The sequence below is a fragment of the Euleptes europaea genome, chromosome 4, assembly GCF_029931775.1.
Source record: "Euleptes europaea isolate rEulEur1 chromosome 4, rEulEur1.hap1, whole genome shotgun sequence".
NCBI classification, from domain to species: domain Eukaryota; kingdom Metazoa; phylum Chordata; class Lepidosauria; order Squamata; family Sphaerodactylidae; genus Euleptes; species Euleptes europaea.
Genome location: NC_079315.1, coordinates 39,317,070 through 39,343,643, shown reverse-complemented (window position 1 = coordinate 39,343,643; position 26,574 = coordinate 39,317,070). Strand labels below are relative to the sequence as shown.

At 42.9% G+C, this 26,574-nt stretch overlaps 1 protein-coding gene across 1 annotated transcript in view; it reads left to right on the top strand.

Annotated features, from left to right (window-relative positions):
• The window catches only part of CCDC171 (coiled-coil domain containing 171), a 160,352-nt gene that overhangs the window by 88,134 nt on the left and 45,644 nt on the right, over positions 1–26,574 (top strand). The window contains exons 15-18 of the mRNA XM_056847984.1: positions 870–986; positions 6,659–6,885; positions 7,457–7,639; positions 9,383–9,568. Of these exons, the coding sequence (XP_056703962.1) occupies positions 870–986; positions 6,659–6,885; positions 7,457–7,639; positions 9,383–9,568 (713 nt within the window). The remainder of the gene's footprint in view (positions 1–869; positions 987–6,658; positions 6,886–7,456; positions 7,640–9,382; positions 9,569–26,574) is intronic.

Genomic DNA, 26,574 nt, shown 5'->3' with positions numbered 1-26,574 from the left:
ATCGGCTTCACAATTTGAGGGGGGAAATGTTTAAGCTGTTAAACCAAATCTAGTGCATTAATTAAAACTACTAAACCCCAATGGTGGTATTAAATGCACACGAGCACCCATTATTTGAATCTTTGGTAAACTGAATCTGAATTACTCCAGGATAGGACAGATATAACCATGGTTAGGAACTTGGAACTGTGCAGGCATTTCACCCACCCTTCCCCAGTTTACCCTCCCTTCCACAGTTTAACTGATGTAGCATTACATCTGTATTGACATGAACCATGGATAATATATTTCCTTGTATCCTCAATAATGCTTGTTCACTTCTATAATCTGTACAAGTAATCCTGAGAATTTTTGTTCAATGGTTTAAATACATGAAATGCAATATGTAACTACCAAGTATTTTTGTATTTTGGGTAGATAAATTGCATGGTGCATTATGATTTTTGTGTGTGTAGAATCCATGGAAAAGGTAAAAGATTTCTGAGAAATTCCAGCTGTAACTTAAAAAAAAAAAGTGGATTCTTAGGACTTGCAGGGATAAATTTGAAGATCAGTTCAAACCTTGGGTATGAGATGGTCAAGTTTCTAACATAGATTCCACTGCTGAAATAAATATCTTGTGCTTATGAGCTTGCTGCTCACAGAAGACAAGAAAAATGCATTAACTCATTTTGGAATTCTTCCACATAGAGGAGGGTGGCAAACAGAAAATGATTTGCCTTTTATTACCAGCTAAAGCATTTTAAAGTGTTTGTTAATACAGTTGAAAATGTCTTGGAATAATTGTAGGTGGTCGTCTGTTCTATCTGTTGACTTAAGTTTCCAAATATGCTTCATAATACTTTAAAAATACAATTTTTGTATTATAGGGCAAGAAAAAGAATATATCTATTCTCTTCAAGCTTTGAACTGGTTTACTAGTCCTGACCTTCTCACGTCAGTCCTGAGTTCTATGGTAGAGCTGCAAGAAGTTCTTAACAAGACAGGTAATGTTTGTGGTTTGGATGTCACAACACAACACAAGCCTTTGTCAGCATATAAAAAGGAAGAATGGTTTGGATGTCGTTACAAACCATAGTTTTGCTTCAGGAGAGGGAATGCGTGAACTGTGCAGGAGGAAAAAGGGAAAGGAGTGTCTGAGATCACAGGTTTTCAAGACACATTTGTGTAATTGAATTCTGTTGTCTGTTGCTATGTAGGAATCATGCCAGTATTTTCAAACAATTCCTTTTGAACACATGGCGAGTAGCACAAATTATTGCTGACTGTTAATCTATAAATTAATCCAAAATTAACCTAGTCAGTGTGTGGGGTTTTTTTTCAACCTGGGGCCATGCAAGGTCTCTTCTACATTACTTTAACTGCAGCTGAGAAAGGTCAAACACCCATGCACCTTCTTATGCAGCACCCTGTGGACCTTTCTGGCTTCCAGTGGTCATGGAAGGCAGTAGAAAGCTCCAGAGACTAAAATGAATATGAGAGAGATTTTCCTTTCTGCTCCACACTTGCCAGGAACAATGAGATTAAGGGCACAAAACTAGGTGGTCATTTCTGCAAAGTCACCAGACTGTCTTGGCTGAAAAGTTGAATTGCTTTTGGTGTTCCTATTTTTAATTCACTGAAGGTGGGATGGTAGATTAGAAAAGGGAGGGTTACTACTAGAGAAGATACAGTTGGTTTCAGAAGTATATAAGATTTTAGGGAAATGCACCAGGCTTTCTATGCAGCGGTCATTAATCCAGCTCTTAGTAATGTGCTATTGCTTGCAGTTAAAATTTAGGAAGAAGGAAACAGCTCATGAGGTATAAATCAATGAAGTTCCAGGCAAGCATATTTCCCTGTCCAGCAAAAACAGAATTTGAGAATTTGCTAGGTTGTGCCAAGATCATATGCCCACAATTGAGTGGCATATCTTGGAGACCACTAAGGACATATAATTTATGATAATTTCCCACAGAGAACACTCTGACCAGCTGGTCAGTTCTCTCAGCTAGCTCCCCAATGGTATATTCAACATGCAACAGATGGGTGAACAAGGTCTTGGTCATGCATTCCTAGGAATAAGACACTTCCCAGTCCTGGTATTCCAGTGAAAGGCAGCAAGTCCCAAAAGCACATCCACAGTTGCCCTGGCATATTGGCTATGCTTTGACCAGGATGTACTTCTAGTTTGGTTTGTGGATATGTGTGCAGTTGATTCCATTAATAGTTATTGCTTCTAATATGCCAAGGACATTAACCAGGAGTTGGTATGGCACAGCTCCAAAACCATATGCTGGTCTCTAGTAGTCCTGGTATTCCAGTGAAAGGCAGCAAGTCCCAAAAGCACATCCACAGTTGCCCTGGCATATTGGCTATGCTTTGACCAGGATGTACTTCTAGTTTGGTTTGTGGATATGTGTGCAGTTGATTCCATTAATAGTTATTGCTTCTAATATGCCAAGGACATTAACCAGGAGTTGGTATGGCACAGCTCCAAAACCATATGCTGGTCTCTAGTATTTTTTTTTTGTATGATTAACAGCACTAAACATTTTCAACTAACTTTTGTTTGGTAGGCCAGGATCTTAAGAACAACACGACTATTTCCATGCATATCAAGCATATTTCTGACATGTTTCTTGAACAGATTATCTCTGTGCCTGATCCCTGTTATTCTGAAGCACTATGAGATGGTATTAGACCTGCTCTGCAAAACAAAATAGGGTATATGTAAGGTAATACTTTGGTTCCACACCATAGTATTTACGTTCACATGCAGGTCAGATTTTTTTAAAGTCCAACCTCTAGCAGTATTGCTTAAAGGAAGTTAGTTATTTAAACAGACTGATTGTGATCAGTTGCAGTTTTAGCTGGGTTTCTAAAGCTCAGCATGAACTTTTTGACACTTATGCATTAGTTAGGAGATTAGCTCCCCCTTGTGCTGTTTCGCTAAAAAAAAATTTTTTTTAAAGTAAAACAAAGACCATCTTCCCCATGTCACTAGAGTAATGTTTGTCACTTTTCATTGGCTTTTGCTTCATTTGTTTAATAAGGACTTTTTTGCTCTTTGTACTATAACTGTATTTGTGTAAGACATTTCTCACATACTCATCACAACATAAATTATTTAATGCTTTTACTGTAATTCCTTGATAGTCTGTGGCCAGGTACTTAAAGTGTATATATTCTTTTCCCTCTGGTTATAGATACAGTCCAACACAGTACCTTGTGGAATTGCATTGTATTCTCATTTCACCTTTCAAAGCAGTGAATGATTCTAAGCCACACATTTCTCTGTTTTAGTCAAAACCATTATTCATTAAAAATTAACTAGAGGTGATGCTTTGCTTTTAGAAACTGTGTGCTTTCCCCATCGTTGGGATTTTTTTAAATAAGATCTCCGTGGTAGTTCTTTAAAAACAAGACTTGTACAGTGTAGGACTGAAATTATATGCATGTATATTTTTATATACATATAAATATAAACTTCAGGCATCTTATATTAAATTGGAATGACAGTACCTTGGACTACAACATATCCTGTCAAACCTTCTAATAGCAGTCATACCTGATATGTTGATAAAATTATCTTGGCAAAAAATTAGGTTAAAACAGAACTAAAACATGGTTATGTTTCATCTGTGAACTTAAAAAAAGAGAACCTTTGTCCACATAATGACAAGGATCTAAAGAACTCTTCTGCATCGCCAATGGGACTTTTCACTTGTTTCCCCTCAAAAAGCCACCTTTCCCTGTGCCATGTTGCAAACCATATTTGAAACTAAGGAGACTATCAAAATCCAGTTGTAATATGGCACTTTTCTGGGTTGGCTGCACCCGATCTGACCTCTCCCTCCCTCTCTGTGGCTTCCACATCATGTCCAACAGCCTTACAGCAGAGTAGAATGCCGCCAGGTCCAACACTGCACGAGGCCTCTCTCCTCCCCACTCACCTGGCAAACATCCTGGCCAGAAAGGAAGATGCAGCAGATTCAGGGCAGCAGGAGGAAGATAATCGTTCACAGAGCCAGCTGTCAGTGCAGCTGCCCTTGCTACATGCAGCCAAGGCCAAGAGCACCCCCAGCCCAGCAGAGCACCAAGGGGGCCAGGAGACAATGGCCCAGCATACGTTCCTACAGGGAAGGGGCCAAGAAGGCAAGGAAGAGAGCCAGCCAGGTTGGAGAAGGCAATTTAAAGGGGTGGTACTCTGGCCCCTAGCCCAGGAGGTGAGGATGAAACCAGGGAGGTGGGGCTAAGACTAATTGAAGGCTTAGGAGAATGCATTCAGGGAGGCTTCAATACCAGGCCAGGGAGGAAAGAGGAGACGTTCGCCTTAGCTAAAGGAGCAAGCTCCTGGTGAAGAAGAGGACAGACCTGGGTGCTATAACCCTTGCTTCTATCCCCTTCACCCTTATTCTGAGGCTTGGGGAGCCCCAAAGAGTAGGCTTGCCAACTTCTAGGTAGTAGATGGAGATCTCCTGCTGTTACAACTGATCTCCAGCCGATAGAGATCAGTTCCCCTGGAGAAAATGGCCGCATTGGCAATTGGACTCTATGGCATTTAAGTCCCTCCCCTCCTCAAACCCCACCCTCCTCAGGCTTCACTCCAAAAACCTCACACCAGTGGTGAAGAGGGACCTGGCAACCCTACCAAAGAGGTGGGTTGTGACAACAGAGAAAGGGCCTAGCGCTAGCGAAGGAGGACTCTCACAGGCATTTTGCTTCTGCTATTCAAAGAAAAAAAGTTAAAAAAAACACTTGGAATGCCCAAGCACCTGGGTACACCTGAAGTAGCTCTTTGGATCTCTGTCAATGTAAAGTGAAATCCAGACAGATTTCTTTTCACATGCAAGGTCTATATATACGTAAAATAAAAACTAGCAGAGAGTGTTGGTCTTGTTATGCAGAAAATATTTTGATTAGTTGCATCCTGAGATAGACATTTACCTTATTTAGTTTAGGTCATTTCTAAACGTTTAGATAATCCTTCAGTTCCAGATGGTAAGAATTTTCTAGGAGTTGTATTCCTGTTTGCCTGAAACCTTTTAGCTTTTCTTACCAAAGGGGGGAAGAAAGATGGCATTCTTTAAAATAAAAACTTCCTTGATAGCCTTTCTTCTTTAAACTTTCTGAACAAATATTTTAATTCACTCCTGCAACAGGAGATCTTGTGTTCTCCTGAATGTAAATAAGCTCCGCCATGGTTGTCATCTTACCCTGATAGTATCGTAAAACAAGTAATGACAGATTAAAACCTGACTTGCAGAGGGGAAACTAAATTACAAGACTTTTATTAAGGCATAAATAAACCTATTAACCATTATCTGGAATACCAATTAGTAGAAGGAGCACTGACAATTTTATTTATCAACATTAAACACAATTATTAATTACAGACTTGACGAATCTAGCAGTAAGCAGAACATGTTGGGTGTGCTGGGGCCTTAAGTCCATTATATGAGAAGGATGATTACCATAATCCTATGGGGAAATAAGTAATTGTAGTTGTAAAATTTTAATTGCCTTGGAATAAGGTAAATATATTCTCTTGTCTCAGAATATAAATAGTGTGGCATTAAGGTACCAAGCCTCAGTAGTTTTAAGCAGCAAATGATTTAGACATCTAAGCTGTCAGGAAAGAAAGGGAAAAGGTGATACATTTGTTAACAGTGACATGCCTTCTGCTTTTGAATGTGTAGCACATTCTCAAATATTTCTAAGCAGAATAAATATTTTTAGTTTGCTTACACAACAGGTCTTTGGTGTAATGTATTGCAACCTGTGGATTAAAGAATGGAAAAAAAAGATGCCGCATTAGAAGACAAGGAAAAGAAACATTTTCTTTAGTGAAACCGTTATTTCTTCTGAGCCAACCAATGTCTGTACTTGCATATGCAGATGTAATTTCAGGGGCATCGAAGTGGAATTAAGCATGTCTGTATGTGAATGTGGATTCCCTTCCAACCAACAGAATTGTCTTCTTGAAAGTGCATGTTTAACAAACTCCACATTCTGGCTTGGACTCATGGAGTATAATTGCAAGCCTAATGCCTTAGGCTTTGATCCTGTATTTTCTTTCCCGTTTGCACATCTTATCCTATTCTCTGGCACTAGCTGCTTCTCTGCTCATTGAAAGACATTGACCTTCCATTAACAGAAATGGCTGTTGCTGGAGGAAAGTGCTTCACAGTGGAGTACTGCCTCTGGAATGAAGGACAGCACTGTACCAAGCCTTAGGTACTTTTGTAGTATCCATAACAGTTCCTGAAGAAAGTTACAGTTGGTCTTTCCTAACACCCAAAACAGTTCCATGAAAAATATTTTGTGCTAAGCATCTAGAATACATTACTGTACTTGAAGTTTTGTAGGGTTAGTTGGTTTCCACTGTAGAACAGTTCAGGGGAAATTTCTTCTAGAAACTTTTCATGTAAGACATCTTAGGCTTATTTAATCTGAAGTAAGGGATGCTTAAAACATAGCTATTTCCTAGTAAGGTTACCTTAGGTTATTTCCATATTGCTCCTTAGCCTACTATATATGACAAAATGTCTGGAGCAACCTTTTCCATGTTCTCAGTGTCGGATATTATTTTTATGTACTCAAAGAATATAAAACCCAACAATCCCAAGCATACTTGATTTATGGATTTTCTACTGTTTTTTTTCTTCTTCTGAAGATCTGAATTCCTGGCTTTCCAGACATTTACTTGTAAACGCAGCAAGGAATTCTTTTTCAAAACTCATGGACAAACTTTGCATAATGATGGAAGTGACCACTCCAAACAGCAGCAGGAGCATCACCTACATAGAGAAAGACTCATTAGTTCAGAGACTGGCTCGCGGGCTACATAAAATAAACGCACAAGCTCTCAAAGCAGGCATAAATGACAGAGCCCCTGTTACGGTTTGTATGAATGCGATTAGCATACAATAGGTATTGTACATGCTGAATTTGCTTTCAAATTGTTAGGTTTTTTAAAAATGTACTTTATGTAGCATTCATCAAATTTTTAGGCTCTTGAGTAAAGCTAGAAAATGGAAAGAGAAAGAAACAATGTTTAAAATATAGCTAACTTTTGTGTTACTTCTAGTAATTCTTTATTTGATTTCTTAGTTTTCCCAGCAATTTGGCACTCAAGCAAAAGTACAATCTTCCTTCAAAATACTTCTATAATGATTTTAATTCTAAAAGTACTATAATTATCTCCCAAAGTGCTGTTGAAAAATACGTTATATCTACTAAAAATACAGTAAATGGTGCCACCATTTGCCTTTCCTCCTATCTCCCTGCCCCAATACCCTCTGTATATATTTTTCTACTAACATGCAGGTGTAGATTTAGAATGCTTCACTTCACTGTGTGTGAATCCAGCAAGGAAGTTTCATTTTAATTTGCCCAAGCATTAAATTCCATTGATTTATTGCCTAATCAGCATATTTTATAGCTAACAACATTGTTTCCATTTTATTACCAGAAAAGTATAGCATCCTTGCAGAAGCAAATATTTGAATTTACACAAAGGCTGCATACAGCAGAAGTAGAACGGCGGTCACTGCGCATAGAGCTCACAGAATTCAAGCGGAATTTGAATGAGATGAAGAAAGAGGCTGACAAAGCCCAGGGTCTTCAAGAGCAGTTAAATGCATTTAAAGAATCTGTAAGTACATTTGATGTAGAAAAAAATATATACAGAACCTGATCTAAAGGAGAGATTTCCTTTCACCCCATTTTGATTCAATATTCCTTAGAAAATTAAGTAACAAAGTCAATCTATTATGACATCTCCACCAATAACTGTGCCTTGTAAATGTAACCCAGCTATGAGTCAGATACATTAAAAAACGAGGATGTGGCTCCTTCAATATGTTTAGTTTTTATAATGTGGCATAAGATATATTGAGTAAATAAAGGCTTTTGATCTTCATCAGTGATATCCCCACAGTATCTTTAATTATAATGTTTTTGCTGTTGGAAAAACCCTGAGCTGAAACGTATTGTGTGTTGTTAACATCATTTGTGTGTGTGTGTTAAGTGCTGTCAAATCTCTTCCAACCTACGGCAACCCTATGAATTAATGTCCTCCAAAACATCCTATTATTAACAGCCTTGCTCAGGTCTTGCAGTATGATCTCTGTACACCCACTTGCTTTCCAGCTGTACCGCTGTTGATATGTTCTTGAACAAAGTAAGGGCTGCTTCACCCATCACAAAATTCCTACATGGAAAACACTTCCATGTTTGACTTAATGTGGAATTCTAATGTAGATCATCATTTGTGACAACTTTTACAGGTGGGTTTGCTTTGCTGTGCAAACTTGTATAAGCAGTGGGAAACTGGGGCCATCCATGGATTCCTGGCATGTATATATGCAGCAGCAAGAAGCCCACTTGGGCAAGGAACACTTGTGACAGGTTGCAACTTCATGTGTACGTGGAAGTACCTTCTGTATTGGAACTCTATAGTGTGTGAAGGAGCCCTTTGGCACCTAATGGTCTACCACTTCCTCAGTGGTCTGAAGACTTACAATTTAATGCCTTTAGTACCTTAACCATCTGATAAAATGACTGCTTCTCTCTCCTTGCAGCAAATAGTCTCATTTCTCAATAAAGAGAGATGGGGAATTTTGGAGGGGGGTAAGGAAGAAGGATAAAAATACATGTAGCATATCGATTGCCTTTTCCCAGTCTGTGTTATATTTCCCCCTATATATTCATTTCTTATGAGGCTGACTTTTAAAATAATTTTTTATTTACGGTCTGTACAAGCACATGTGTATGAAGCCTCCTGCCAGCAGATGGAGATGGAAAATCAGTGTTTTTGTAACTTTACCTCGGAGATTGGCTCTTGTTCCAACTAAACTGTTGTACTGAAATTGGCTGGTTTTAATTAACCAAACTAGTAATTATCTCTACCATCTTCAATTGGCTTGGCTGTCTTTAGGCAATAAGAGTGGGATAGATAAGTTCAACAGGTTTGCTTCTCATTTTTCCCTCTAAAACATTTTGCACATTGCATGCAATACTTCTTGGATACATGGGTCTGGGCTTAAACATTTAAACACTGTGGTGGGACCTCTGCTCAAATTAATGCCTGTTGTAAAAACTGATTTTCTCATTCAGAGGTACAAGCTCTTTGATCACTAGTAATTTGAAAGAAAAGCTTTTTTTAGTCATCATATGCTTTAGGTTTTTGAGGAAATTGGTGAATAAAAATCAACTGGCATTAGCATTGTTTAATGGTCTCGCCTTAGAAAGGAAAGCCCCTTGGGCAGATATATTGAGTGTTTTTTAAAACTTTTGCATTAGAATATTGCATATTGGCAAGTGGGATCCTGAAAGTCAAGTGTATATAAACAATGCTGCAATTTCATGACAGAACACAATTTATTTCCTTTATCAGAAATTGATCACCCATGAGAGGTTTGAAAGTGCATGTGAAGAGCTGAATAATGCATTACTTCGGGAGCAGCAGGCACAAATGCTTTTGAACGAGCAGGCTCAACAGCTCCAGGAGTTGCAGTATAAACTGGAATTGCATTCCAGCGAAGAAGCAGACAAAAACCAAACCCTAAGTGAAGCTGTGAAGGTAGGCCAGTATTTCCTCAAAAATAGAGATTTAAGCCTTGCATCAGTGTAAGTCTTCAGTTTTATACTGTTCAGAAAAACGATTCACAAGGAAAACATTAAGGCCATTCACATGAATAGCCATTAGCAGGGCAAGAAAGTACCCTGATAATAGTTTGTTATTTTAAAAAAGATTTTGGTGTAACTCCCCTTTGGAGACTAAGGCTGTTACCGCACTAGGTATTCCCAGCGATGTATTAAGAATTTGAAAATGTTATAAAAAATACTGTTCGCACTTTCTATGTATTCCCACTGATGTATTAGGAGTTTGAAACTGTTATAAAAAATACTGTTTTCACTTTGTTTGGCCCCTTTAGCTGTGAAGACGTCATCCAACCATTTTTTAGCCGTGGCATCCAAAAACCCTTTTAAAGCTATGTTTTTTATAACATTTCCAAACTCTTGATACATCACTGGGATTACCTAGTGTGGTAACAGCCCAAGTGATCAGTGCTAGAAGATGATAGTTCTGTTGGGTGATGCTGACCCAGAAATTCCCATAATTGGCAATCCAAAGGATCAGAACCATGCTTACTCACCCCCCAGAAAAATACCGTGGGTTTAGTGGGTAGAAGACACACTGAGTTTTCTCATATCACTTTCCATCACTACAGCTCCTGACCCCTGAAAAAAGCTGTTGGCATGCTGGTGAAAGGAGAGACAGGGGGATGAAATTGCCTCTCCCTTCAGTGCAGCTGCATGTGCAAAACAGCACGTAAGATTGGCTCCCTAGGCTGCCTCTGAGCTCTTGTGAGCTCAGGACTGATATCGCCCAGGATCAGAAAGAGCTAGAGCAGTTGAGAGGGAGGTATAAAACTACATCTTCCACACATGAAGTAGTACGATACTCCCCATTTAGGAATGTTCCAAGCTTCACTTTAATCTGGATTGGAAATTATTGAACATAACTTGACTGTAACTCTGCCTTGAGTCTCAGTGGAAAAGGTGGACTGTAAATAACATAAAGAAGCAAAAGAGAGAGAGGCAGAGAAAGGGGGCATAGAACTCCACAGCCCTAAACCACCTACACAGGGTGAGAAAGTAAGCTTCATTAATTCTCTGGATTTAGACCAGTTTCTTCAAGTGGTTGAACAACTATTTCTTCTTATTCTTCTGGCTCCCATGTACATAGCAGAGGTATTCACTGTCTTTTTTGCACTGTATCCTATTCACGTTTGGCAGGCATATTTAAAAATTAGAGACTGGCCAGCGGGGACCCACGAGACTCACATAGGGGGCATCCCATCCTTTTATCTCCTTTCACCTGTACCCCTCCTGAGCCAGCCCTTTTCCTTCCTTCCCCCCTCTAAGTTTTCTTCCTTTTCTTTTCTCCTGCTGCCTCCTCCTCCTTGTTGGCTCACCTGGCAGTGGCACCTCTCTTGCCCTTGCCACATCTTCCTCTTTCATTTCCCTCTTGCTGCTGCATCTGCTGTCCCTCTCCCTCACAGCATTGCTTCCCTGCTGCCTTTCCCTGTCCTCCATTACCTCTATTGAGGACCTCGCTGGAGGGAGAAAGGGAGCTGCCACAGCCTTCTCCTCCTCCTGGTCACTGCCCCTGCCACTTCCCCACTTTCTTTCTCAGACAGGAGAGCAGGAGGAAGAAGAAAACAGCAACAAAGGTACTGCCATATCCTCATTCTCCTGGTTGCCTCAGTGCCATCTGTCCTGGGCTGTTGTGGGAGGCACAGCTTGGGAAGAAATAGAAGGTTCTGCTGCCTTGTTGCTTGCCCATCCAGCTTCTAACTTTCAGTTTCCCCCAAGGTAGTGGTGCCATCATCCACTTACACCCACAACCACCACTCACTGCTTGCCTGCCTTCTCTCTGCCCATCCACCGCCTCCTTCCTGGGCATCCTCATCAGTGGCCACCATCTCTGACAATGGTGGCAAGATCTCAAGATGCTGTTTCATGAGGTCTCAGTTCCTTTCCTTTTATTTCAGGCTCATCTGACCAAAGGTCTTGAGCACAACGTGCATAGGATAAAATAATTTTAACATTATAGATTATTAAAATGTACAACAGAAGTGACTTTAAATTCTTAAAATACTTGAAACACTTTAAAATTAAAATCACAATAACCAAGAGTTGAGTTACTTTACAGGCATTGTAGGTATTGTAGGTAACTACAATAATAATAATATCACTAGTTAACAATAGTTTAACCTTGTCATGCCTTTAAGGAAACTATTATTACCAGATATTTTGTGACACATTTGGTTATTTCTGGGTCAGCATCACCCAACAGAAATGGGACCACCCAAGAGTCAACAGGAAGATGTATCTTGATAAAATGGGTGCAATCCAGGTGGCCCTGGGTGTAGCCCATAGATCACAAAATAACAGAAGGTGTTCTATTGTCTCAATTGCTCCTGATGCACAGACACATAGCCTATCTGAAAATGGGATTTTATCAAACCGACCACAGTTCAGCTTTTGGAAGGATATTCAGTCTGGTGAGCATATAAACTTGCCTATGGCTGGGAGTTGTGAGGAATTTTAAGTATGAAGGGAGGGTGGTAGCTGGAGACATTCCTAGAGCAGCAGTGGAGCACACTCGCCTTACTCAATGCATTCACTTGGTCAAGGTCTGCCACCCTTGTGCTAAGTAATTGCTTCCTGAATACCCATGTTACTAAGGTTTGCGAGGGAGAGACCTAGAGTTTCAGTGCTACTATCCACACATCTCATCCATTCACTTCTAAAGTTGTCTTCTTTTAGAAGACGTAGAAACCCACCCTGGATATTTGGCACTGCAAAATAAGCCTTCATTCTCAGTTTAAAAGCGGCAGCCCAAGCCCTGGACTCAAATGAGTGCTGCATGAGCTCCACCCTGAGAGCAGTTCCTGCCACACAATTGGGCACCCCAGCCAGCTTCCGTAAGAACTGAAGAAGTGTGTTATCCAAGTTCTCAGAAACCATTTATTCATGGAAGGTTTTGCACTGGGTTTGCCACTCTTTAGATGCACTTTTCCCCCATCCATATTCTCAAAACTCAACAATAAGCCGCCATGCAGAGTTTTGAGAATTCAGATGGAGAAAATGTGTATCTATAGAGTGACAAATCCAATGCAAAACCTTCCATGAATAAATGGCCAGAGACTCCACTTATCCACACACCTGCCCCAAACAAAACCTGGGGGATTATTTTAGCATTGAACGCCTCCAAGGCTGCAGGTATGTATTGACCACCTTTTGAGTGGAAAAACCTTAGAAGTGCTTTTACGTTTATCTTGGCCACTTCAGTTACCGAACAGTCTAATTAAGATTATAGCTGAACATAAGCCCCAGATATTTAAAACTTTGCACCTGCCCAATTTTCCCTCTCTTAAGATTCCAAACTTAACCTTTAATTCAGTGCCACTCACCAAGTACCCAACATTATCATTGAATGCCCACCAAGACAGATGCACACACTCTAACATGCACACACAATATTAAGACATGGCAACTTTATTATACATAGCTATATTTATGATAGCTGAGTACAATACACAAACCATCATACAATCCATCAATATGAGGAAACTTCGGATTCAACACTGCATGCAACAGACAATTTCCCCCCAAAATAATTTTAAAGGTGTTGCAATGGTTTTAAAGCAGGCTTTACATTTTTATGCACAATTAAAAAGAACCTCTAATTAAGACATCAAAGAAAATAACTGACACTTGTACATTGGAGACTTTGACTTGGAAGTCATGCAACATACATTAGAAATTAGGCATTATTATAACCTTCTGTAATTTTAAACCTCTTGTATGAAAACAATGTTGATTAATTTTGCAGCTTTATCGGTTTTGATTATAATCCCATATATTTTTATCTGCCCAGTGGCGTATACCACAGAGACTTGCATGCTAGCCAATTATGTTTCAAGGTCAGTCAGAGCTAAGCACTATTCTTATACTATTGCTTTTATTAGGTGAGACAAGATAGTAGCCCAACCATTTCCCTTTGCAAAGAAAATAGTTTGTGCTTATGGAAGTGTACTGTATTAGTCAAAAACTACATGGCAGTTTCAAACAATAGAAATGAATTTTCCCTGTGCACAAATACTAAAGATATACTTTTTTGTGGGATGTGTGTTCATGTTGTATAAGAAATCACATTTTAAAAGGGAGAAATTTAAAATTTAAATAAATTTAAAAGGGAGAAATTACTGGCAGATCTATGAGGAAAATCCATCAGTTATTGACCTCAATTCCTTGGAAATAGGTGGAATAAGGAGGTACTTCTTTATTCAACAAATTATTAAATTGTGGAATTTACTTCCAGTTTTAAAAGGGGGTTAGAAAAATTAATGGAGGGATAAATCTATTGATAGCTACTAGATAGGTTGACTAAAGGGAACCTCCATATTCAGAAGCAGCACACTTCTGAATACCAGTGCCAGGAAGCAATATCAGGGGAAGGCCTCTGTGCCTTAGTTGGTCCTCCAGGGTAACTGGTTGGATATTGTGTGAAACAGGTTGCTGGGCTAGATGGACCACTGGTCAGACCCAGCAGGGTTCTTTTTAGTTTATTATGAATATGTACTGTGGTCCTTGAGAGATTATGCCCAGTAAATATGATCGTTTGACTTTTTATTGTCCTTTACTATTTTTGAAGTTGCTTTTAGACTGTTTCTTCTAAGACAGTTAACAAGATTTAAAACAACATAAAAGTGTCCTTACAATACACAACAGTAAGCAAATAATCTGAAACAGCACATGAAATAATCAAAAATGGAGCAATCCAGCATGTTAATAGGGATTAGGATCAAAATAAATAAAACTGCCAACTCATCCTACAAACCAAAGTGGAAACCATTCCTTTCACTCAGTATAGGTGTCATTTCTAAAGATCTGAACATGATTAAGTAATTGTAATAATGTAATTGGAGCACAACCTTCAACATTTGAGGCTCATACAAGTGAATCTCTTCTCTCTACTTGTTGCCATCTGAGGCATTGCAGGCAGTATCACTTCAGTTTGGTTAACAACACTCATGTGTGACTTAATGACAAACACTGAGCATAAGGGATGAAAGGCAGTAATGTGAGAAGGAAGCAGCAGAGGGAAAGACTTAAGTTCCACAGTCCCCAAACCAGTGCTTGATAGTTCACAATTGCTCTCCCTATCCCCACTACTTGACAAACTTGCTGGTGTTAAGGATACTGGAATTATACACCATAAACCCTTGGAGTAATATAGCCTGGAATTTATTATGGAGATTTATTTTCTAGGAAAGTTATATAACAAGATGGTTCAATCTATCGCCAAATATATTTGCTGTTTATCAGGTTGAGTTCTGCAGACTACTGTGTCATTTTTAAAATAACTATGTTTTATGTATCCCTTTTTAAAAGGTTTAATGAAAACCAAATACCCAAGTAGAATAATTGTGAATGTATTCACTGTAAATTCATAAAATAAATTTGGGATGTTCACTCAATGCTTCTCATAAACTTTTCCTTTCTCTTTCCTCTAGAGAAATAGACAAGATTTAGAATGTTCACAGGGTTGTTGATTGCCAGTAACTCTGTTGTCACTTTGGCAAGAAGGAGCCATTCTAAACACTGTGTCTATTAAATTAAAAGCTGTTCATTAAAGAACATAATGTAGCTGATTATTCATTAGTGTACAAGTTAATAGTAAAGTCTGTTAATCAAATTTATCATGTTAGAGCAAGCAAGAGAGAAGGAGAGAGCAAGATCCCCTCTGAATTGTTTAGAGACTAAATTTCATAATTCATTAATTAGTTAAAGGCTTTAGTTGTTTAAAAGTTTTGTATAATGCATATTCTCAGCATCTAAATAATTTATAGGGACTGAATTTTAAACTGGAATTTCTACCTGCCTTGCTCTCAGTAGAAGCCATTCATGCATCACTACTGATTCGTCATTCACAAAATAACCCCTTAAAGTACAACAGGAAAACCCCATCAAAGAGATGGCTTCTCTCATAACCAATCTAGAAAGATAATGGATAGGTAACTTATTGGTGATTTCAGCATCCCTGCTAACTCTAGTAAACTTTACTCTGAATACTTGGTGAGCGTCATAATCTTTCCTGTTTACTGCAGAGTGCTGCTAGAAAAGTAGTGTACCTTCTATCCTGATCATGTTCCACGAAGGCAGATATTAGCACCATTTTGACACGTTTTGCATCTCTGTAACTGTTATCAAAACTGCCATTAGGTTGAGACAAAAGTCAAGATTGCCACTGATCACCAACTGAAGGTCTTTTAGGACCTATTCTGTGGCAGTGATTGTGGAAATTACCATTATTGCACTTGTGCGGAAGAGTCCCTTAAACTCAGATGGTTGTGCAAACTGTTGGCTGGCTGCAAATCTCTCAAACGGGTACCTACCACATTTATTTATTTTATTCAAAACATTTTTATGCTGCCTTCCACCTGATTAGGGTCTACGAGGTGGTGAACTTAAAAAAAAATCAAAACATTTGAGCAATAAATCCATTTACCGTATATACTCGCGTATAAGCCGAATTTTTCAGCCCAAAAAAAGGGCTGAAAAAGCCGGCCTCGGCTTATACGCGGGTCAATACGGTAGAGGGGGGAGGGAGGAGGGAGGAGGGAGGGGGGAACTTACCACCGCCATCTTTTCTCTGCCGGGAGAGGCTTCCAGAGCCTCCCTGCGGCCGCGGGGAGGGCGCTCGGCCTCCCCTGCCGCCTTCTCCCGGCCGGGAGGGGCCTTCAAAGCCTCCCTGCGGTAGCGGGGAGGGCGCTCGGCCGTCCCCGCCGCCTTCTCCCGGCCGGGAGAGGCCTCTAGAGGCCCTCTGCGGCCACGGGGAGGACGCTCGGCCGCCCCCGCCGCCTTTTCCCGGCCGGGAGAGGCCTCTAGAGGCCCTCTGCAGCCGCGGGGAGGGCGCTCGGCCGCCCCCGCCGCCTTCTCCCGGCCGGGAGGGGCCTTCAAAGCCTCCCTGCGGCCGCGGAGAGGGCGCTCGGCCGCCCCCGCCGCCTTCTCCCGGCCGGGAGAGGCCTCTAGAGGCCCTCTGCGGCCGCGGGGAGGGCGCTCGGCCGCCCCCGCCGACTTCTCCCGGCCGGGAGAGGCCTCTAGAGGCCCTCTGCGGCCGCGGGGAGGGCGCTCGGCCGCCCCCGCCGCCTTCTCCCGGCCGGGAGAGGCCTCTAGAGGCCCTCTGCGGCCGCGGGGAGGGCGCTCGGCCGCCCCCGCCGCCTTCTCCCGGCCGGGAGGGGCCTTCAAAGCCTCCCTGCGGCCGCGGGGAGGGCGCTCGGCCGCCCCCGCCGCCTTCTCCCGGCCGGGAGAGGCCTCTAGAGGCCCTCTGCGGCCGCGGGGAGGGCGCTTGGCCGCCCCCGCCGCCTTCTCCCGGCCGGGAGAGGCCTCTAGAGGCCCTCTGCGGCCGCGGGGAGGGCGCTCCGCCGCCCCCGCCAGGCCGCACCACTTCCCGCCGCCAGGAGCGGCCTGGGGGGGGGCCTCCTGCAGCTGCAGGAAGGCCACCCCCGCCGGATCCGCCGCTTCCCACCGCCAGGAGCCCAGAAGGTAAGTCTGCGGGGGGGGGAGGGGTTATAAGCCGACCCTCGGCTTATACGCGGGTGCCTAATTTTTCCCCATTTTTGGGGAGAAATTAGGCACCTCGGTTTATACGCGGGTTGGCTTATACATGGGTATATACGGTAAAATTAAAAATACATTAATGAGTGTGGATGATGTCTGCTGCTCTTGTTGCTTCTAAATGCCCAGAACTCTGAGTAAGAAACCCTCTCCCAGAGACACTAGGATCAGACACAATAGTTCTGGTCCATGCATAGGGTTGCCCTATTCAAAAAAAAAAGATGTAATAGTAATGGGATATTTCAATTATCCTGACATCTGTTGGAAGGCTAACTCTGCCAAAACAACTAGGTCCGACAAATTCCTCACTTCCCTTGCAGACAACTTCATAGTCCAAAAAGTGGAAGAAGCGACAAGGGGAACCGCTATTTTGGATCTGATCTTAACCAATAGTGATGACTTGGTTTATGGGGTAGAAGGAATGGGATCTTTAGGTGGGAGTGACCATGTTCTCCTGGAGTTTGTTAAACAGCAGAAAGGAGAAGCAAGAAATAGTCAAACATGTACTCTAGACTTTAAGAAAGCTGATTTCAATAAATTTAGGGAACTACTGGGTGTGATCCCTTGGGTGAGAATATTGAATGAGAAGGGAGTACATGAAGGATGGGAAATTCTTAAAAGGGAGATATTGAAGGCGCAATTTCAATCAATTCCCACGAGGAGAAAAAAAGGTAGAGATTTGAAGAAACCAGGGTGGACTTTTGGTTGAGATAGGATTTAAGAAGGGCATGTTCAAGAAATGGAAAAAGGGAGAAATCAACGAAGAGGAATTCTAACAAGTAGCCAGCACATGTAGGGAGAAAGTCAGGAATGCTAAAGTGCAGAATGAGCTCCGGCTAGCCAGGGAAGTTAAAACAACAAAAAAGGGTTTTTTGGTTATGTCCATAACAAAAGGAAGATCAAGGTAACGATCGGGTCAATGCGTGGAGAAAATGGTGAGTTATTAACAGGGGAGGCAGAAAAGGCAGAATTACTTAACTCCTTTTTTGTATCAGTCTTCTCCCAAAAGGGGAATAGTGCTCAACCTGGGAATAATGGAGCAGAGGATGCAATAGGGGAATTACAGCATAGTATAGACACTGAGATAGTACAGGGATACCTGGCTACTCTTAATGAATTCAAGTCTCCGGGGCCGGACGAACTGCATCCAAGTGTGTTAAAAGAACTGGCTGAAGTGATTTCAGAACCACTGGCAATAATCTTTGAGAATTCGTGGAGAACAGGAGAAGTTCCAGCAGACTGGAGGAGTGCAAATGTGGTCCCCACCTTTAAAAAGGGGAAAAAAGAAATCCCAAACAATTATCGCTCAGTCATCCTGACATCAATACCAGGTAAAATACTAGAGCAGATAATTAAACAGACGGTCTGTAAGCACTTAGAAAGAAATGCTGTGATCACTGACAGTCAACATGGGTTTCTCAAAAACAGGTCATGCCAAACTAATCTCATATCTTTTTTTGAAAGAGTGACAAGTATGGTAGATGAAGGGAATGCTGTAGATGTAGTGTACCTTGATTTCAGTAAAGCCTTTGATAAAGTCCCCCATGATCTTCTTGAAACAAAGCTAGTAAAATGTGGGCTGATCACTGCTACTGTTAGGTGGATTGGTAATTGGTTGACCAACTGAATCCAAAGGGTGCTCATTAATGGCACAACTTCATCCTGGAGAGACCAGTGGGGTATCACAGGGGTCTGTCCTGGGACTGGTACTATTTAATATTTTTTATAAATGACTTGGATGATGGAATAGAGAGCATGCTAATCAAATTTGCAGATGACACCAAGTTAGGAGGGGTAATTAATACCCCGGGGGATAAGGTCAGAGTTCAGAATGACCTCGATAGACTGGAGAGCTGGGCCATAAGCAATAAAATGGATTTCAATAGGGAGAAGTGTAAAGTACTTCACCTAGGCAGAAACAACATAAGGCACAGGTACAGGATGGGAGAGAGTTGGCTTGACAACAGTACATGTGAAAGAGATCTGGGAGTCTTTGTGGACCACAAACTGAACATGAGTCAACAATGTGATATGGCGGCTAAGAAGGTCAATGCAATTCTGGGCTGCATCAATAGGAGTATTGTGTCTAGATCAGTGGTCGGCAAACTCATTAGTCAAGAGAGCCAAATATCAACAGTACAACCATTGAGATTTCTTTTGAGAGCCAAATTTCTTAAACTTAAACTACATAGGTAGGTACACTGCTTATTACTTTAATAAACTTTAATTAAAGTTTTAAGTCTTAATTAAACTATAGGTACACTGAATAAAACTTGATATCATACTTAATAATCTTATTTATTGATAAAAATTAAATGGTAAGTAAGGTATCCATAAAATGAAATCATGACAATGACTGACAAACACTTAATGTGAACAATGGCCTTGCATCTCCTTGGAAAGTTTGGGTAAATCAGGTTTGTATGTTGTTGTTTTTAATTTTACGCATGATTCCAGGTTCTCATCAATAAGACGACTTCTCAATTTACTCTTGATAAGGTTCATGCTTGAAAAAGATTGTTTGCATGAATATGTAGAACCGAAAAGGGAAAGAACAGCAAACGCTAGTAGAGGAAGGGAGAGGGGAGGAATGGAGAGAGGAAGGAAGGAACTGGGAAAGGAAAGAGAAGGAAGGAACTGGGGAAGAAAGGATGAAAGGGAGGAAGGATGGAAGGAAGGAAGAGGGGGAGGGACAGAAAGAAAGGAAGGAACTGGGGAAAAAAGAGAAGGAAGGAACTGGGGAAGAAAGGATGGAAGGGAGGGAGGAAGAGTGGGGGGAGGGACAGAGAGAAAGAAAGAGGAAGGAAGGGGGAAAGGAAAGAGAAGGAAGGAACTGGGGAAGAAAGGATGAAAGGGAGGAAGGATGGAAGGAAGGAAGAGTGGGGGAGGGACAGAAAGAAAGGAAGGAACTGGGAAAGGAAAGAGAAGGAAGGAACTGGGGAAGAAAGGATGAAAGGGAGGAAGGAAGGAAGAGTGGGGGGAGGGACAGAGAGAAAGAAAGAGGAAGGAAGGGGGAAAGGAAAGAGAAGGAAGGAACTGGGGAAGAAAGGCAGCCTGGAGCTGGACTTTTGGGAGCCGCCTGAGGGGGATGAGGAGGAAGGTGGCGAGGAGGAGAGTTTACCCCTTCCAAGTGGACCGGTGATTAAGGTGCGAAATCCGCCCCCCGCCCTGGAAGTTCCCCCGCAAGATCCCGGCAGGGCAAGACGCGGCCTGAGCGGGGGGCAGGAAGGCGATGCGCCGGACCGGCTCCAAGCTCTCAGTCTGAGGCGCGGGGAGGGCGAAGCGAGCTCGGTCCTGACCCTGGAAGCATTGTCGCCTTCCCCGCCCGGGGCCAGGCGGAGCCAACAGGAGGAGGAGGAGGTGGGGGGGGTGAGAGGTCGCCCAGTTCCGGTCGCCCATAGAGACAGAGGAGGGAAGGCGGCAGCCGAAACGAGGACCAGACAGCCACGCCTCACTCCTCACGGTGGAGAGAAGGAAGGGAGGAGGGAGGGAGGAGCCCCCTCTCTGCCAAACCAAGGCGCGCAGCCGGGTGGCAAGAAAAGACTGGGGGTGGCAGCTGAGGGGCTCTTGTTCTCCGGCCGCCGCCGCCATGGTGGGAGGCAGGGACGGCGCTGGGGCGAGAAGGAGGAAGGGCCACTCCTTCCTCTCTCGGAGACCCTCTTGCTGCTTCGGCCAGCCTAGGGCGCTGCTTCCGCACGTGGGAAGAGCCGCACTCAGGGGCCCAAAGAGCCACTTGCGGCTCGGGAGCCGCGCTTTTGCAACCCCTGGTCTAGATCAAGGGAAGTAATACTACCACTGTATTCTGCATTGGTCAGACCTCACTTTGAATACTGTGTCCAGTTTTGGGCTCCACAATTTAAGAAGGATGTTGACGTTGGAGCGTGTCCAGAGGAGGGCGACCAGAATGGTCAAAGGTCTGGAATCCATGCCCTATGAGGAGAGACTTAGGGAGTTGGGTTTGTTTAGTTTGGAGAAGAGAAGGTTAAGGGGAGACATGATAGCCATGTTTAAATATTTGAAGGGATGTCATGTTGATGAGGGAACTAGCTTGTTCTCTGTTGCTCCAGAGACTAGGACACGGAGTAATGGATTTAAACTAATAGAAAAGTGATTCCACCTAAACATTAGGAAGAACTTTCTGATGGTGAGGGCTGTTCAACGGTGGAATGTGCTACCTCGGAGGGTGGTGGAGTCCCCATCTTTGGAGGTCTTTAAGCAGAGGCTAAATGGCCATCTGTCGGGAGTACTTTGATTGTGGGATCCTGCATGGCGGGGGGGAGGGTTGGGGTCACTGGGGATGTGTGGGGAGGTAGTTGTTAATTTCCTGCATTGTGCAAGGGGTTGTACTAGATGACCCTGGTGGTCCCTTCCAATGCTATGATTCTATGATTCTAAGTCCCTCTCTGCCACCGGTGGGAGGTTTTGGGGGCGGAGGCTGTAGAGGGTGGGGCTTGGAGAGGGGAGGGACTTCAGTGCCATAGAGTCCAATTGCCAAAGCGGCCATTTTCTCCAGGTGAACTGATCTCTATCGGCTGGAGATCAGTTGTAATAGCAGGAGATCTCCAGCTATTATCTGGAGGTTGGCAACCCTATCCATGCATCCCCCCCAGTAGAATAAATATACTATCATATGAATTTCAGTAAAAAGGAATTATGCTTCTGTATTATGATTCACTAATGTTTGTTTTGGATTTTAATATTTTTCCAGTGATTTTGCTTAAGCAATACCTAAAACAGAGAACATAGCAGTAAATGTAGCTGATCAAATTGTCAGCTCAAAAAGATCTTGGTGCACAAATGAAGTCATTGAGGGCCTAGAAGGGTGCAGCCCTGTTTAGGATTGCACAGAAATTCCATCTTGTAGGAGAAAGCCACACTGCACATGCAAGAGTCATGAAAGTATACTTTGTCCATTTTCACTGTTAGGGCCAACAGGACATCAACTTATGCTTTGTTTTATAGACAGAACATATGCAGTGTTGCATATTATAGGGGGTGCCAAACCTTTTTAAGCCTGTGGGCAGCTTTGGAATTCTGACACAGGTGGTGGATGCAGTCGCAAATTAGCTGCTGCAGGAGGTGGAACAAGCCACAAAATGGCTGCCATGGCTCACCTTCAGTCACAGTGAAGGTCTTTGTGCAGTGGTGGCAGCTGCTACCAAAGCAATGTTGTTGTTTTTAAATCTGCAGAGCCAATCTGGGCAAAAGTTCCACCAACTTTCTAAAAACACTTGGTGGGCACAGTGTTGTGGACCTCTGGCCTGTTAGATCAATTGGAAACAGCATTTGGGCTTAAGTGCACTGTGTACATACACTAAGCCTTTCTGCAGGGAGGAAAGTCTCAAATTTCATGCACAAAATATTCATTTTTCCTGGAAGGCATCTCTCCTCTTCCATCCTCCATTTCTTCAGTGAGTTAATTTTTGAAGGAGCTCACTTTCTCACTATTCTGTGTGCAAGTTTAATTTCTTAGTTCCTTCTCTACCCAAAGATACTTGAGGCAGCATACAACTTAAGCTTATATACCTTACAATAGATTTTATTTCACACAGAACCTCTTTCTTAAATATTAAATAATATGCAAAGTGTTTGGTGCTGGATTTCAGTTGCAAGCTTTTAAAAATCCTGCATTTTCATTTATCCATAAAAGGTTTTAAGATGCCTGTTTTTCAACATTTGCAGAGATTTTATCAGTTTATTTTACCAGTTGCTTTCCAATGAACACAGGTTTTCTGTTCTTATTAATGCAATGGGTTTTTGCTTTTTACAGATCCTTCTAAGATTTATTTTCAATCTTCACATTATAAGGGCAGGATTAAACTATGATATTAGAATTTGAGTAGGTCAGTGTTGTTGCTGTCCCATCATTAGCCATGGGACATATCTACTTTGTGGAAGTTCTGGTTATCTAGGGAGGAGCCATAGCTCAGAGGTAGTGCATATGCTTTGTCTGTTGAAGATCCCAGGTTCAGTCTCTTCCATCTTTGCTTAAAAGGATCCCTTCTCTGATAGCAGCGCTAGCAGGAAGAAGGACTACTCAGTAGAGAACAGTTGGCAGTCAGTATATTGGGCTAGAAGATCTGACTCAATATAAGGCAGCTTTAAGTGTTCATATTACACTGGGTTTCACTTCCTTTAAAAAGTCTTCTCAAATACTAGATTTATAAGATTTCTTTTTTTTAATCTCTGTGTTTATGTATATTACTTAAGTCTATTGCAGACGGATTCCTTTTCCCCTTTCCCATTTTTTCCTTTTTGTATCCCATAATTAAAAAAAATTATATATATCTCTATCTATCTATCTATCTATCTATCTATCTATCTATCTATCTATCTATCTATCATATTACATAAAAAGTCATATTTAAGATGTTATTCATTGGAGAAAAACTGGTTCTTCTGATAGCCTTGTACAGTTTTGTTGAAGGGGAAAAATCACATCTACTTCTAATGGGTTTAAAAATGTGCCACTGAAGGCTTTAATGGTATTATTGCTTTTTGTTATTATACTAATAAACACTTCTGTCCGTGACCTTGGAATTTAGAGTGCAGTGGGAAAGATTTATTGACATGTACGTTGGAAGAAAAAATGGGATTATTTCACAGATATAATGCAAAGGTGTTAAGCACATGCACTTGCATACCATTTATACTGGTTAGTTTAAAGCTTTAATGTATCTTTAAGTTTTCATTCAAAAATACAGGAAGGCTTCTTGTTAAATCCACTTTCCTGAGAGATCTTTTGTTATAGCATTGAATCAACTACAAAGTAACTATGTTACCTTGAGATGAGCAGTGGGAATCAATAGACCTATAAAGTTGAATGCATTTTTTTAATGTTCTAAACCCTGTTTTTCCTGGTAGCTTGAATATCAATGCATAAGATTTTTCTCCGACTTCTGATATCCAAGTTCCTTATAGTTAGGGTTTTTGTTGTTGTTGTGTTAGACCAGGGAGTTTATTCTTATAAAACCTATCCTGTGAGTGTCTTTATTAACCTTAACCGACTTTTCCCATGATCTGTTTTTCTTTTTGTGTGAAGGTTGACTCTGAAGTTTTTAAAAAACCTACTGTAATGAAACTCATACTTAAGCTAAAACTGAAACGGCTGTTAAAATAGAAGTAATGTTGGATGTTGTACTGATAAGAAGCTAGGATTAAAATCTGTCCTAATTCTGTTTGACCTTGCTCAAAGAAACACACTGCCATAGTTAAAGGACTAGGTTGTGGGATCATGCATTCTTTTCCCTCAGCTAGTCTACACACTAAAGACTACCTTTCTCCTATGTGTCTTACTGGTGGTAGAAAGTGCTGTTAAGTCGCAGCCAACTTTATGGCATCTCTGTCGGGATGAACAGCCATGAAAAGAGATGGTCTCACTCTGAGGGGGAGGGCATCTGGAGAGACGGGTGATTCCCCTTCTAGTAGTCAGGGTAGGCAGGATCAACTTTCACTTCTTGTTCTTGCCCGGAATCGCCTGCTGTCTCCAGCATTCCTCCTGTCTCACACAGGGAAGGCAGCAGCTCTGGTTGCTCCAGAGAAGCAACCCCATGAGGAGACAGACTTCCATTCTCTGATCTACCTCTCTTCTCACCCCCCTCCTCTTTTGGAGAAAGAGATTTGCCAGAGGAACATCAGAGGCTTACAATCCCCTTGCTTCCCAGTGTGAGCTGAGAATCTCGAAGCCATGGCGGGAGCAGAGACCAGAGCAGACGGCTTCCTGAATCCAGGGGACCATGTGGACGGGATCGTCCCTGTGCCGTGGCAAGTGGCCATGAAGGGCTCTCACAGCTGTGAGAGCAGCAAGGACAAGGAATGCCAGAAGATCTCCCAACCCTCCTGTGTCCGCGAGTGCGGCACCACGGAGGGAACAAAGTGGCAAGCGGCCGCACGGCCTTCCCACGGCCGCCACGGCAGCGCTGCAGAGGGGAGCAGCCAGCAGGCGGCCGTTCATTCCTCTGGTGTCCACGGTGGCGGCAGCACAGTGGAGAAGGCTTCCAGGGCCAATAAAAGGAAAAAGAAGAAGCTGGATACACACAAAAAGGCTGCTAAGAAGACTCAGCATGAGGAGGAAGCCCCGGAAGTGGCTGGAGCGGCCCACTCAGCGTGTGGAACCAAAGAGGGGTTTGCAGGAGACGCCACATGATTCGGCGGCAATGGCAGACCACAAGGGACCAAGTGCCCCCAGTGAACCAAACGCCCCTGGGCGTGAGGGCCCAAGGGAGTGGCAGGTCCAGGACTTATTAGCCTTAATGAGAAGGGCACTCAGGGAGGAGTTTCCTTTTCTGCAGGCCCCTTTCCATACAGGAGGCTCCCAAGCCTCCATGGCAAGCTCACTGGATGGGGGGGAAGGGCCCAGCACAAGTGGGGAGTACCTACAATGCTGGCCTATTTCAATGGGCACTCCCAGGGCCCCTAGGGACCCCCACACACAGTCCTGAACCCCCCCTCTCCTACAATGGGCCCGACGAGGGGGAGAGGGAGGAGGGGAGAGTTCAGATCGGATGAGGAGGAACTCCCCCCTGAAGAACAACAAACAAGGCTTTTTCTGGGAGATGACTTCAAAAATCTCCTCACTAAGGCTATTATGACTCTAGACCTGTCGGAGCCATCAGAGCAGGGGAAAGAAGCCATGGGGAAAGCTAGACCTAAGGGACCCAAGGAATTTTTCCCACGAAAGCACAGCTCATCCAAAATTGTGCCCTTCCCTGAATTCTTTGAAACGGTCCAAATCATGGAATAGGAGAAGCCCCTGGCCAACAAACATTTCCCCAAGGGCCCCCAAAGGATGTACACCTTAGCCCCTCATGCCATGGGGCTGCTTCAAACTCCACATGTGGATGCTCCCATAGCAGCGCTCCAGTCATCTGGTCTACTCTCAGGATGGCATGGGCATGCTTAAGGACCTCCCTAGACAGGAAGTCTGATTTGGTGGCAAATAAAATGCACGAGGCCTTGGCCATAGTCCTCCAGGCCTCAGCCACTGCAACCTTATTCACCAGGGCAGCCATAGTCGGAATGAGGAAACTGGCCACCCTCATCCCACCAGAGCACCACAGAGCAGCAGAGGGCCTCAGCAGAGTCTCAAAGGCAGTAACGTTCCTGGTGGATGCCACATTGGACTCCATGTCCCTGAGTGCGAGGGCAATGGCTTCCAACACAGTTTCCAGATGGGCACTGTGGCTCTGAGCATGGCAGACAGGCTATGGATCCATATCCACCCTGCTGGCATACCCGTTCCGGGCGGACGCTTATTCGGAGACAATCTAGAGTCAGTCCTGGTGGAAACCAGGGACAAAAAGAAAGCCATGCCACACAGCCTCAGGAAGGACAACAGAAGCTCATCTTCTTCATTGTTTCCATCCTTTCAATCCTTTCATGCACTGCCGCACT